The 14,214-nt window shown below is 34.7% G+C and overlaps 1 protein-coding gene across 1 annotated transcript in view; it reads left to right on the top strand.

Moving 5' to 3' along the window:
- Positions 1–14,214, top strand: part of LOC125659895 (uncharacterized) — a 45,664-nt gene that overhangs the window by 12,576 nt on the left and 18,874 nt on the right. The window contains exons 8-13 of the mRNA XM_048891690.2: positions 1,779–1,854; positions 7,048–7,242; positions 8,600–8,732; positions 9,261–9,377; positions 11,645–11,751; positions 13,298–13,419. Of these exons, the coding sequence (XP_048747647.2) occupies positions 1,779–1,854; positions 7,048–7,242; positions 8,600–8,732; positions 9,261–9,377; positions 11,645–11,751; positions 13,298–13,419 (750 nt within the window). The remainder of the gene's footprint in view (positions 1–1,778; positions 1,855–7,047; positions 7,243–8,599; positions 8,733–9,260; positions 9,378–11,644; positions 11,752–13,297; positions 13,420–14,214) is intronic.

Raw genomic sequence — 14,214 nt, 5'->3', positions numbered from 1 at the left:
TATCCAATGACAAAGCGTCATTTTAATAGGGACAAAACAAATATTTTTAAATCATGAGGTCAAAGGTCAAGGTCACTACAGCCATTCTATTATCCAACTTTACAATGCTTCATTGTGACACAATTCATGAAGAAGTTTAAAACATTGACGTTTCCTATTTTATACAAATGTTGTTGATGATTTCAGGAAGACGTCTATAGATTTTTTGGTCACGAGGTTAAAGGTCAATGGCACAATATGATTATAATGCACTTTCATTTTGGTACAATGTGCAATTTTTATGTCTTACGTACTTTAGATTTATGGGCGTCTGTCTGTTTACCTGTTTACGTACTGTAGATTTATGGGCGTCTGTCTGCCTACCTGTTTTACGTACTGTAGATTTATGGGCGTCTGTCTGCCTACCTGTTTTACGTACTGTAGATTTATGGGCGTCTGTCTGCCTACCTGTTTTACGTACTATAGATTTATGGGCATCTGTCTGCCTACCTGTCTTACGTACTATAGATTTGTGGGCGTCTGTCTGCCTACCTGTTTTACGTACTATAGATTTATGGGCGTCTGTCTGCCTACCTGTTTCACATACTATAGATTTATGGGCGTCTGTCTGCCTACCTGTTTCACGTACTGTAGATTTATGGGCGTCTGTCTGCCTACCTGTTTTACGTACTGTAGATTTATGGGCGTCTGTCTGTTTACCTGTTTTACGTACTGTAGATTTATGGGCGTCTGTCTGTTTACCTGTTTTGCGTACTATAGATTTATGGGCGTCTGTCTGTTTACCTGTTTTACGTACTGTAGATTTATGGGCGTCTGTCTGTTTACCTGTTTTACGTACTGTAGATTTATGGGCGTCTGTCTGTTTACCTGTTTTACGTACTTTAGATTTATGGGCGTCTGTCTGTTTACCTGTTTTACGTACTGTAGATTTATGGGCGTCTGTCTGTTTACCTGTTTTACGTACTATAGTTAGGTTGTTATCACTTTTGTTGTGACGCGATATATTGAATTATTATTAATATAAACATTCATATTTTGTACACAGGTAATTGATCATTAAAGAAAAACCTAATGATTTTTTTGTGATGAGGGCAAAGGTCAAGGTTACAACAGATATTCTCACTACACTTAGAGTTTTCATATTTTATACAAAGGTCAAGGTTACAGCAGATATTCTCACTATACCTAATGTTTTCATATTTTATAAAAAGGTAGTAGAAATCAACATTTGGATAAAGAACACTATCACTCCAGTTTCATTACAGATATCAATGAATTATATGTCATTAGCACTAGTACGTGTAAAGGTAGATATCATCTCTAGATCTATGTAGGGTCCTAATTCCTGATGAATCAAAGTTTAGTTTTTATTTGGGTCCTAATTCCTGATGAATCAAAGTTTAGTTTTTATTTGGGTCCTAATTCGTGATGAATCAAAGTTTAGTTTTTATTTGGGTCCTAATTCGTGATGAATCAGATTTTAGTTTTTATTTGGGTCCTAATTCGTGATGAATCAGATTTTAGTTTGTATTTGGGTCCTAATTCGTGATGAATCAGATTTTAGTTTGTATTTGGGTCCTAATTCGTGATGAATCAGATTTTAGTTTGTATTTGGGTCCTAATTCCTGATGAATAAGATTTTAGTTTTTATTTGGGTCCTAATTTCTGATGAATCAGATTTTAGTTTTTAATTGGGTCCTAATTCCTGATGAATCAGATTTTAGTTTTTATTTGGGTCCTAATTCCTGATGAATCAGATTTTATTCTTTATTTGACAGTGGATGTTGGTCTTACGTGGGTTATATAGCATCCAGTCCTCAATCGATCGGGATGAGTGAACCAGGATGTATGAGTGTAAGTATTGTATAGTGAAGAGTTCAAAAGAGACATTTACTTTCATACATGCATGTAGACAATGTGTATTATTTTCCTGTTTTTGTTTTATAAAAAGGGACATTATATCAAGATGTTTTCGTCACTCCTTTAGGTCATATTTACAAGTACATTAAAGCTGACATGAATAAATAGATACGTACACAATTCTCATCTTATCCGCCGTATGTCCTTCAGGTAGCCTAATTTACTCTATCCGTATATACCCTAAATGTGATTGTCACAGCCGAGTGATTTTCTAGTTGGACTAGACCAGTGCACATCTCCGATAGTAAAGTATAGGGAATAATAAATAAATAAAATCATGTTTTAAAACATCATGCATTGCCCAAAATTACAAAATAAATATTGACAGGTATATTAGTAAAATATTCTGGAAGTTTGTATAATTTTCACCAAAATGCGAAAAAAGCTTTTCTTGCATACTTTCAAGTATTTGCAGTTTATTATGGAATAAATGCGGAGAATTCATTTGCCAATTACATACTGATAAAATGAAATAAGCAAAGAGCATAAAATATATATTTTGCAAAATGCAGGCGCATGTGCATGATATGTAATTCACATGGCATACTCGCAACAAAAAAAAAAAAAACCAAACCCCCCCCCCCCAAAAAAAAACCCGCATTAAATGCGGACATCTATTCAACAGGTACCGGATATGTGCACTTACCGAAAATGTTAGATTCTCTTTATTCTGATATATCCACGAAACGAAATGATAAATTCCATTTGTATCTCGTTCGAACTTTACAACACGTCATTCCATGATACAGACTGCGACACACTTCGCTCGTGCCAAACAGGGTGTCTTCAATCAGGGGAGATATCAGAGTCGATTTTTTCCCCTGCATGTACTGAATGCTTGACTGTTTAGGGATTTTGCAGTTTATAGAAATCAGGAATCTGATCATGCACGTACATGTACATTGAGCATCTGATTGGATATATTGCGTGCACAATTCAAAATTTATCGATGATCACATACAAACGTAGATAAATAGATAAGGGAATTATGATCGGGTGAAAATAATACGAGAATTGCATTATATGTAGCAATCCAAAATAAACAGTTAATTACCCAAATATTTATGTACAGTATAAGGGAATATATAGACGAAAATATAGTACAACTTTTAAGAATCGTTGCCTCTTTGGGAACCACATAAGTATCTTAGGTCAATTTGCATGTATATAGTAATTGATTAAAGAGAGAGAGAGAGAGCGAGAGCGAGCGAGAGCGAGAGAGAGAGAGAGAGAGAGAGAGAGAGAGAGAGAGCGAGAGAGGACTGTACAATATCATTTTACAGAAGGAATGAAAATTAATCAGTGATGTGCATGCCAGTATAAGCTTACAAACATTAAAAATATTCAGCTATTTTCAATGCGATTGACAATGTGTTGGAAACTTACAGGAGTTGCATCGGTGCCTATAATTGAATTCATTGTTAGAAAATAAAAAAAAAAATATTAGTTTGAATTTGACAAGTAGAAAATACGGACTTTTTATTTTAGATTTTTTGTCTGCAAGATTCGTCCCCGAAAGTTTAGAGACATGCTTTCGATCAGAGCAAAATGCATTCATTTTGAAGTGCATCTACATGTATATTGAATGCAAATGCGGGTTTCTTTCTTTAAATTTCATCAGACTCATTAGAAGAAGAAACAAAACCCAGCACTATGCAGCTTTGTTTTCATTAATATCTAAATCAATAATCTCAATTGTTGGAGGATGGGATGGGGTGGTTAGAGTCATCTACTTTGAGTGCCTCATAATTGTTTTTTTTACCCAATCTTCATTTTCTTAATTGGTGGTGGTGGTGGGCGTTTTTTCATATCAGTATCAGAACTTTCAATCTTGGGTTAAGTGGGGGTCACCCAATACACTGTATATATTTTATTTGCATTACAAAATAACAATCAATGGTCATTGTTACACTGTAATAAAGGTGAAGGACATATTAACATATAAGGTGTCACACAAGCAAAAGTCATTACTATGCAAATATCGAATTTCTGCACATTCTTTGAATGTTGAAAATGGAAGGTACAAACATTTACCTGGAATCGAACGCAAATGCTCATTTTGTAATAATCAGAGCAAAATGCATTCATTTTGAAGTGCATATGAAGTCCGTATTTTCTACTTGTCAAATTCAAACTAATATTTTTTTTTTTTTAAATTTTCTAACAATGAATTCAATTATAGGCACCGATGCAACTCCTTTAAGTTTCCAACATATTGTCAATAATAGAAGATGAATTTCATTTCGTTTTGATATGCCCAGCATTTTTCGGTTTACGTGAAAAATATATCAAACCATATCACTACAAAAATACCTTCCTTTTTCAAACTTGTAGAACTTTTTAATGTATATTAAAACTATTCATAAGCTTTGTCAGTATTTAGTGAGAGCTACAAAACAAAGAGAAGCACTATCTGTTAACTGTTATCAATTATGTTTCTATTGTTGTTGCTTAGATTTATTAGTTTCTAAATTTATTTCTCTGATAATATATATTTACATATTGTAATAATTCTGAATTCTTTGCCATTTGCCTGTATTGTCCACAGTGTACCTATGAGCCACAGAGCTCCTTTGGTCAATAAACAAACAAGCATGTCCCCTTCCCTTGATTCGATGTGCCTGATAACGATGCAGCATAGGATAAATTCAATTATTACATTTTGCATTTACCATTTGCGTCGAGTTTAGCGCAGAATGTGCACGTGATAACACAAAATGTCATAGATATATAAGATCTATTAAGCACCAAATTAGCATAAACTGAAGTAATTAAAAATAATAATAGTGTATTACATTTTTGTGTCGTTATTACATTTTGTGTTGCTACATGCCCTTCTTATGAAGTGACATAGCGACCGTGGATGTTAAATCTTTTTTACCAAGACATTATTTTCTTTTTATGTAAGGTGGTAGCATACAGCGCAAGAAATTCATAAACATTGAAAATGAAAATTTCATCGTTTTCATGTTTCTAAACTATAGTCATACACTTTGCGTGTTAGGCAAGATGTACTTCTGGATAGAACGTTTGAGAAATGATAAGGTGGACTAGTTTATTTATGCTTGGAGACCATTATTTTGAATTCTAGTCGATGTTCGTATACATCGCAGTAGCCATGTTTAGAGGGGACCTCTCACTCCTAAATAAAAGACAAAACAAAAATTCTCTATTGAGAAGTTAGTGAGAAATAAATAACATATCAGCCAACAAGATCATCGTGTTTAATCTCTCTCTCTCTCTCTCTCTCTCTCTCTCTCTCTCTCTCTCTCTCTCTCGCTCTCTCTCTCTCTAATCCCACATACATGTACTTGTACACAGTGTTGTATATGCAAATTATATGATTACTCGCAATTTATGTTCATGAATTATTTCCTGATTTACAAATCTGCTACACTCTGGCCAGTAAATCATACGATATAAGGATTCATGCACAATTCAGGGTAAATATTCTACTCCGATACTTTCCCCGATTGAAGATAGCTGATCGGTGCGGACTAAGTGTGTCGTGGTCTGTATAGCGGTGTTTACTGTAGGAATACAAATGGTTTCATGGATTATGCAAATAAAGGGAATTTTACTACTACTTAAGAGTATTTTCGACAAGTGTACACGTACATCTGCGGTCCTTTACATATAGTACGAGTAGGCCCAGGTAAATAGCCGTCCACATTCGATGCGCTTTCATGGTGAGCATACACGTCATGTGCATAAGTTAAGTAATATTTGCAAGTGAGTGTGAATGGTATAGATTTTATGCCCTTTACTTATTCCATTCTATCAATAGATAATGGATAATATATTTCTCCGCGTTTTTGTATAATTTTGACATGTTTACTGCAACTGTATGAACATTCACATAAAGAAAAGTCATTCTAAATTTATTTATCCATAGCTTTTAGAATGATTTACTTCTGTACGATATTTTTATTATAATTTTGAGCACTGCATGGTGTTCTAAAACGTGATTTCATTTCTTCTTGATGTCCTATCAATTAGTATCGGGGATGTACGTGTTATCTCTCGATGCTACCTGTACAGGTGAATCGAAGACACTGATGTGAAGTGAAGCGTAGCAAAACTCATCCCCTTATAAACCAGACAAGTCCTGGTACATACAACAATAGAACATTAATCTAATATGGCGGATAAGCAGAGAAATATGGCGGACACAGAGAATTCTACTATATTAATTCATGTCAGCTTTAAAGTTAGAAGTCAGTGCATTCTTTAGTTTTGCATCAAATTTCGCATATAATTAGAAAGCTTCATTGCTCTGTAACTTTCCCTCAGTGATGTCCCCTCGATTCAAGTTTATGGCAAACGATTATAACATTTTATAAAACTTTGGTCACATGCAAAAGTAGAGAGATAATCAGTTACCAAGATTTTTGACGACTACTGAAGGACAGTTAGACTTACCGGTACCTACTGGTTATTGATGGATTGTACATTGTTTAACGTCCCACTCGAGAATCTCACATTCATATGGAGACGTCACCATTGCCAGTGAAGAGCTGCAAGATTTAGGTCTATGATTGGCGCGTACGGCCTTTGAGCAAGAGGAATCTTTATCGTGCCACACTTGCTGTGACACAATACTTCGGTTTTTGCGATCTCATCTGAAGGACCCTCCCATTTAGGAACCTCTTATGACAAGCAAGGTGTACTGGGAACCTATTCTAACCTGGATCCTAACGGGGTTATATCTACTGAATACAGGGAAATTTTCGAAATATGTTGTTTTCGGTTATACGCATTGAGAAAATAATTTTGTTCCAATTTGAATTTGGAAATGGGTTCTTTCCACTCTAAGATGACAAACGAATTCATATTTGTCAAATTTTAAATTCGCCCAATTAGAATACGCGCGAAAATAAAACTGAGATAAAAGTTACCTTGATTCTACTTCATGAGGGACATCAACATTATAAATCAGAAACTAGCATGTTCGCAATAAAGCGCCAGTCTCACAATCTTGTATAAAGCATGTTCACAATAAAGCGCCAGTCTCACAATCTTGTGTAAAGCATGTTCGCAATAAAGCGCCAGTCTCACAATCTTGTATAAAGCATGTTCGTAATGAAGCGCCAGCCTCACAATCTTGTATAATGACTTATTTGACAGGTTGGTATAGCAGTCCATGAAATGCTTCATGCTGTGGGATTAATGCACGAACAGTCTCGGAGTGATCGTGACGACAATATCCGCATGATTAAAGAAAACCTCAAGCACAACATCAACAATGGAAATATGGCGAAGACGAGCACATTTGACCACAATGCGTATGACTACGAAAGCATTATGCAGTATAGTCTCTGGGTAATTATCTTTATTCATCTGATCATCATCATGCTAACCATCATTATCCTTATCATCACCCTCCTCCTCATCGTTGTCAGCACTCGTAATTACAACAGAAACAGAAACCAGTATCCTTTCTGAACCCGAGAGTACGATGCATATTAGTGCATCTCCCGTCAATACTCTCACATGAAAATATAAGTGTATCTTCCATCAATCCTCTCACATGAAAATATAAGTGTATCTTCCGTCAATCCTCTCACATGAAATGAGAATTTCACTACTAGTACATATTCCGTCAATCCTGTCACATGAAAAGGAAACACCCAGTGACACACTCAGAACTATGGAGCACCAAATTAACATAAACTCAAATAATTGAAGATATCTTCAATTATTTGAAGATATCATCAATTCATTTGATGCGCGCAACAATTTAATTAAAGATCTCTTCAAATAATTAATGATATCTTCAATTCTGAATTATTGCGCGCATTAATTGAATTGATGAGAGCATTAATTCTTCAGCTGATTTGATGCGCGCTTTAATTGAATTAATGATCTCTTCAAATGAATTAATGATATCAACAATTGAATTGATGCGCGCTACAATTCAATTGAAGAGAGCAATAATTGATATAATGCGCGCATTAAATCAATTGATGAGAGCAATAATTGAATTGATGCGCGCATTAATTCATTTGATGAGAGCAATAATTGATTTAATGCGCGCATTAATTCAATTATTGCTCTCTTCAATTGAATTAATGATATCTTTAATTCATTTGAAGAGAGCAATAATTCTTTTAGAGAGAGCAACTATATAATTAAAGATATCTTCAATTCAACATATCCAGAATTGAATTAATGATATACAAAAGCATTGTAAATGATTTAAAGATATCTTCAATTGAATTAAAGAGATCATCAAATTATTTATACCGAGCTCTAAATTAATTATTGCGAGCAATATTTCTACTAAATTGATGCTCTCATCAAATGAATTGAAGAGAGCAATAATAGAATTAATGCGCGCATCAAATCTATTATTGCTCTCATTAATTGAATTAATGCGCGCATCAATTGAATTGAAGAGAGCAATAAATGAATTAATGCGCTCATTAAATCAATTATTGCTCTCATTAATTCAATTGATGCGCGCATTAACTCAATTGATGAGAGCAATAATTGAATTGAAGCGCGCATTAATTCCTTTGATGAGAGCAATAATTGATTTAATGCGCGCATTAATTCAATTAAAGAGAACAATAATTGAATTGATGATATCTTCAAATAATTGAAGATATCTTCAATTATTTGAGTTTATGTTAATTTGGCGCTCCATACAGAACAGCTGTTGATCTTTTCTCTCCAGGCCTTCTCTGTCACTGGAGGGCAGTCGATGGAGTTTCTGGACAGGGATCTAGAGTTTTTAGCAGGGACAGGGGCAGGAGTTGGACTGGATTTCTACGATGTAAAGGACATTACGGTGAACTACCAATGTACAAGTAAGAAAACGATTAGTTCCTAAAGGTCAGGTCTGTGAGACGTTACCAGCTGTAGGTGACGTACCATAAATTTAGAGAAATGCTTAGTGCTCAGAGCCGCAGCTGTGAAAGTTTGTTAGTGTTCCAACGTCTGAGGCGACACTGAGCCTTCGTTTTTCAGGTAATATCAGAAAGATTTGTGATTACAATTGCCGAGCGTTTGGCGAAGGAGCAATCACTACCTCTGTTTACGTCCTTAGGTTTATCGCACCAGCGGGACTCGTGATCACGACCTCCCGGTTACGATGTGGCACCCTGATAATATTTACATATAGCACGAGTAAGCAAAGCCACTTGGGGAATGTACATCATTTGAATTTTGCTAACATTTGTCAAAAGGGATACGATTTTTTAAACCATGTTTGTAATTTTGGAATTTGTAAAGAGAGCGAGATTGAAATGAAAGAAACAAATAATAAATGTTGGACACTGCAAGCTAAACCATTTTTCCAATGTGTTTTCACTTCAATAATTCCTTGACTTTCGTAGAAGATTGTGTTAACCCACCAAAGTGCGAAAATGGAGGATTCGTCAATCACAAATGTGTATGTTACTGTCCAAAAGGTTATGATGGTGCCAGGTGTGAAAACGTGATAAGTGATGACGGTAATTATTTCAACCTACAAGTCAGATATCACCATCATTACTGCTTACAAGTGAGATATCACGATCTTTACTGCTTACAAGTCAGATATTACGATCTTTACTGCTTACAAGTCAGATATCACCATCACTACTGCTTACAAGTCAGATATCACGATCTTTACTGCTTACAAGTCAGATATCACGATTTTTACTGCTTACAAGTCAGATATCACCATCACTACTACTTACAAGTCAGATATCACCATCACTACTGCTTACAAGTCAGATATCACCATCACTACTGCTTACAAGTCAGATATCACGATCAATGCTACTTATAAGTCAGATATCACCATCACTACTGCTTAAAGTCAGATATCACCATCACTACTGCTTACAAGTCAGATATCACCATCACTACTGCTTAAAGTCAGATATCATCATCATTACTTCTTACAAGTCAGTTATAACGATCTTTACTGCTTACAAATCAGATATCATCATCATTACTGCTTACAAGTCAGATATCACGATCTTTACTGCTTACAAGTCAGATATCATCCTCATTACTTCTTACAAGTCAGTTATAACGATCTTTATTGCTTACAAATCAGATATCATCATCATTACTGCTTACAAGTCAAATATCACGATCTTTACTGCTTACAAGTCAGATATCACGATCTATAATGCTTACAAGTCAGATATCATCATTATTGCTTACAAATCAGATATCACAATCACTACTGCCTACAAGTCAAATATCACGATCTTTAATGCTTACAAGTCAGATATCACCATCACTACTGCTTACAAGTCAGATATCACGATTTTTACTGCTTACAAGTCAGATATCACCATCACTACTACTTACAAGTCAGATATCACCATCACTACTGCTTACAAATCAGATATCACCATCACTACTGCTTACAAGTGAGATATCACGATCTTTACTGCTTACAAGTGAGATATCACGATATTTACTGCTTACAAGTCAGAATTCATCATCATTACTGCTTACAAGTCAGATATCACGATCTTTACTGCTTACAAGTCAGATATCATCCTCATTACTTCTTACAAGTCAGTTATAACGATCTTTATTGCTTACAAATCAGATATCATCATCATTACTGCTTACAAATCAGATATCACCATCACTACTGCTTACAAGTCAGATAGCACGATCTTCACTGCTTACAAGTCAGATATAACGATCTTTACTGCTTACAAGTCAGAATTCATCATCATTACTGCTTACAAGTCAGATATAATGATCTTTACTGCTTACAAGTCAGATATCACGATCTTTACTGCTTACAAGTCAGATATCATCCTCATTACTTCTTACAAGTCAGTTATAACGATCTTTATTGCTTACAAATCAGATATCATCATTACTGCTTACAAGTCAGATATCACGATCTTTACTGCTTACAAGTCAGATATCACGATCTATACTGCTTACAAGTCAGATATCATCATTATTGCTTACAAATCAGATATCACCATCACTACTGCCTACAAGTCAAATATCACGATCTTTAATGCTTACAAGTCAGATATCATCATCACTACTGCTTACAAGTCAGATATCACCATGATTATTGCTTACAAGTCAGATATCACCATTACTGCTTACAAGTCAGATATCACGATCTTTACTGCTTACAAGTCAGATATCACCATCACTACTGCTTACAAGTCAGATATCATCATCATTACTGCTTACAATTCAGATATCATCATCACTACTGCTTACAAGTGAGATATCACGATCTTTACTGCTTACAAGTCAGATATCACGATCTCTACTGCTTACAAGTGAGATATCATCATTATTGCTTACAAATCAGATATCACCATCACTACTGCTTACAAGTCAAATATCACGATCTTTACTGCTTACAATTCAGATATCATCATCACTACTGCTTACAAGTCAGATATCACCATGATTATTGCTTACAAGTCAGATATCACCATTACTGCTTACAAGTCAGATATCACCATCAATACTGCTTAGATTTGTTTGCATATACACGACTGTGACCATCATTTACAAAATTTTATTCTAAGTATACTTTATCCCAATATGTTGACATAAAGATACAATTTTTTGTTGATGTTTTAATCATTACAAACATGAATCGTGTCTGTAAGAATGTAGTTTTCATTTCCAATTTTCGTTTCATTTTCACTCTAATCAAAATTTTTTAGTACAAGCAATTTTGATTGTGTTTTATCTGCCAATAGAAATATTTCAAACATTTGTGACTTCTCAGACTGCGGGGGAATGGTGGAAGTTCCTCTTGGAAAAGATGTATATGTGACGTCACCAGGCTATCCTGTGTCTTACCCACTCGGAAAAATATGTCGCTGGGGTGTAAAGGTTTGTATGAATCGTTGACTTTATAAAGTATTAGTAAAGGTTTGCATGAATTGATCGCTTTATCAGGGATTAGTAAAGATTTGCATGAATTGATCGCTTTATCAGGGATTAGTAAAGGTTTGTATGAATTGATTACTTTATAAGGGATTAGTAAAGGTTTATATGAATTGATCATCCTATAAGGGATTAGTAAAGGTTTGTATGAATTGATCGCTTTATAAGGGATTAGTAAAGGTTTGTATGAATTGATCGCTTTGTAAGGGATTGATAATGGTTTGTATGAATTGATCGCTTTGTAAGGGATTAGTAAATGTTTGGATGAATTGATCGCTTTGTAAGGGATCAGTAAATGTTTGGATGAATTGCTTACTTTATAAGGGATTAGTAAAGGTTTGTATGAATTGATCTCTGTATAAAGGATTAGTAAATGTTTGGATGAATTGATCCCTGTATAAGGGATTAGTAAAGGTTTGTATGAACTTATCGCTTTATAAGGGATTAGCAAAGGTTTGGATGAATTGATCACTTTATAGGGATTAGTAAAGGTATGGATGAATTGATCGTTTTATAAGGGATTAGTAAAGGTTTGTATGAATTGATCGCTTTATCAGGGATTAGTAAAGGTTTGTATGAATTGATTACTTTATAAGGGATTAGTAAAGGTTTATATGAATTGATCGTCCTATAAGGGATTAGTAAAGGTTTGTATGAATTGATCACTTTATAAGGGATTAGTAAAGGTTTGGATGAATTGATCGCTTTATAAGGGATTAGTAAAGGTTTGGATGAATTGATCACTTTGTAAGGGATTAGTAAATGTTTGGATGAATTGCTTACTTTATAATGGATTAGCAAAGGTTTGTATGAATAGGTCTCTTGATAAGGGATTCGTAAATGTTTGGATGAATTCATTACTTTATAAGGGATTAGTAAAGGTTTGTATGAATTGATCGCTTTATAAGGGATTAGTAAAAGTTTGTATGAATTGATCTCATTATAAGGGATTGGTAAAGGTTTGTATGAATTGATCTCATTATAAGGGATTGGTAAAGGTTTGTATGAATTGATCACTTTATAGGGATTAGTAAAGGTTTGTATGAATTGATCTCATTATAAGGGATTGGTAAAGGTTTGTATGAATTGATCTCATTATAAGGAATTGGTAAAGGTTTGTATGAATTGATCTCATTATAAGGGATTGGTAAAGGTTTGTATGAATTGATCTCATTATAAGGGATTGGTAAAGGTTTGTATGAATTGATCGCTTTGTAAGGGATTGGTAAAGGTTTGTATGAATTGATCTCATTATAAGGGATTGGTAAAGGTTTGTATAAATTGATCGCTTTATAAGGGATTAGTAAAGGTTTGTATGAATTGATCACTTTATAGGGATTAGTAAAGGTTTGTATAAATTGATCGCTTTATAAGGGATTAGTAAAGGTTTGTATGAATTGATCACTTTATAGGGATTAGTAAAGGTTTGTATGAATTGATCACTTTATAAAGGATTAGTAAAGGTTTATACCATGCTCTTTTTGACACACAGGCCCCTGATGGTTGGTATCTTCGGATGACGGTAGAGGAGCTCCACCTAACGGACAACAACTTGAACAGATGTTACCATTGGCTGGAAATTCAATACAACTTAGCAGGACAGACAGGAATTAAGTCAGTGTTCCTTTTCTTTCTTTTCATAAAAACCGTCCCACCGTGCCAAATCCAGGCGTAATTATTACACAAAACTGCCCCACCCTGCCAAATCCAGGCGTAATTATTGCATAAAAATGTTTACATTCACTGACGTGTTTCATACCGATTGTTAGGCCGTTCTTGTCACACTGATTTTGACTACGGATAACTCCGTTTACCTGATCAGGTATTGGGCTCACTGCGGGTGTGACCGGTCGACAGTGGATGCTTACTCCTCCTAGACACCTGATCCCACCTCTGGTGTGTCCAGGGGTCCGTGTTTGCCCAAATATATATTTTGTATTGCTAATAGGAGTTAAGAGATTGATTACTGTTCATTATCTTCACCATTCATTCGCTAATATTTTGTCAGTGTGAAGTCTCTGCTGTTTCATTTAAATAATAAAATGCTTTCTTTATTGTTTCATCGGGTGGTGTAAGTATATAGCTCGCATTGCAGAAAAAAAATCATAACCCAGCCGCGTAAGCTTACATGGGGTTATGATTTTTATGCCCCAGAGATCGAAGATCGGGGGACATATTGATTTTGTCCTGTCATTCTGTTATGAAACTTTAACCTTGATAATAACTTTTGAACAGTAAGTACTAGAGCTTTGATATTTCACATGAATATTTCTTTTGATAAGACCTTTCCGTATGTACCAATATTTTTGACCTTGTGACCTTGCCCTTGGAGTTTGACCTACTTTTAAAAATATTTACATTGGTCATAACTTCTAAATTGTAAATATTAGAGCTTTCATATTGCACATG

The sequence above is a fragment of the Ostrea edulis genome, chromosome 9 (genome assembly GCF_947568905.1).
Source record: "Ostrea edulis chromosome 9, xbOstEdul1.1, whole genome shotgun sequence".
Lineage (NCBI taxonomy): Eukaryota > Metazoa > Mollusca > Bivalvia > Ostreida > Ostreidae > Ostrea > Ostrea edulis.
Note: the sequence above shows the minus strand (reverse complement) of the source record. Positions and strands in the feature narration are given on the sequence as shown.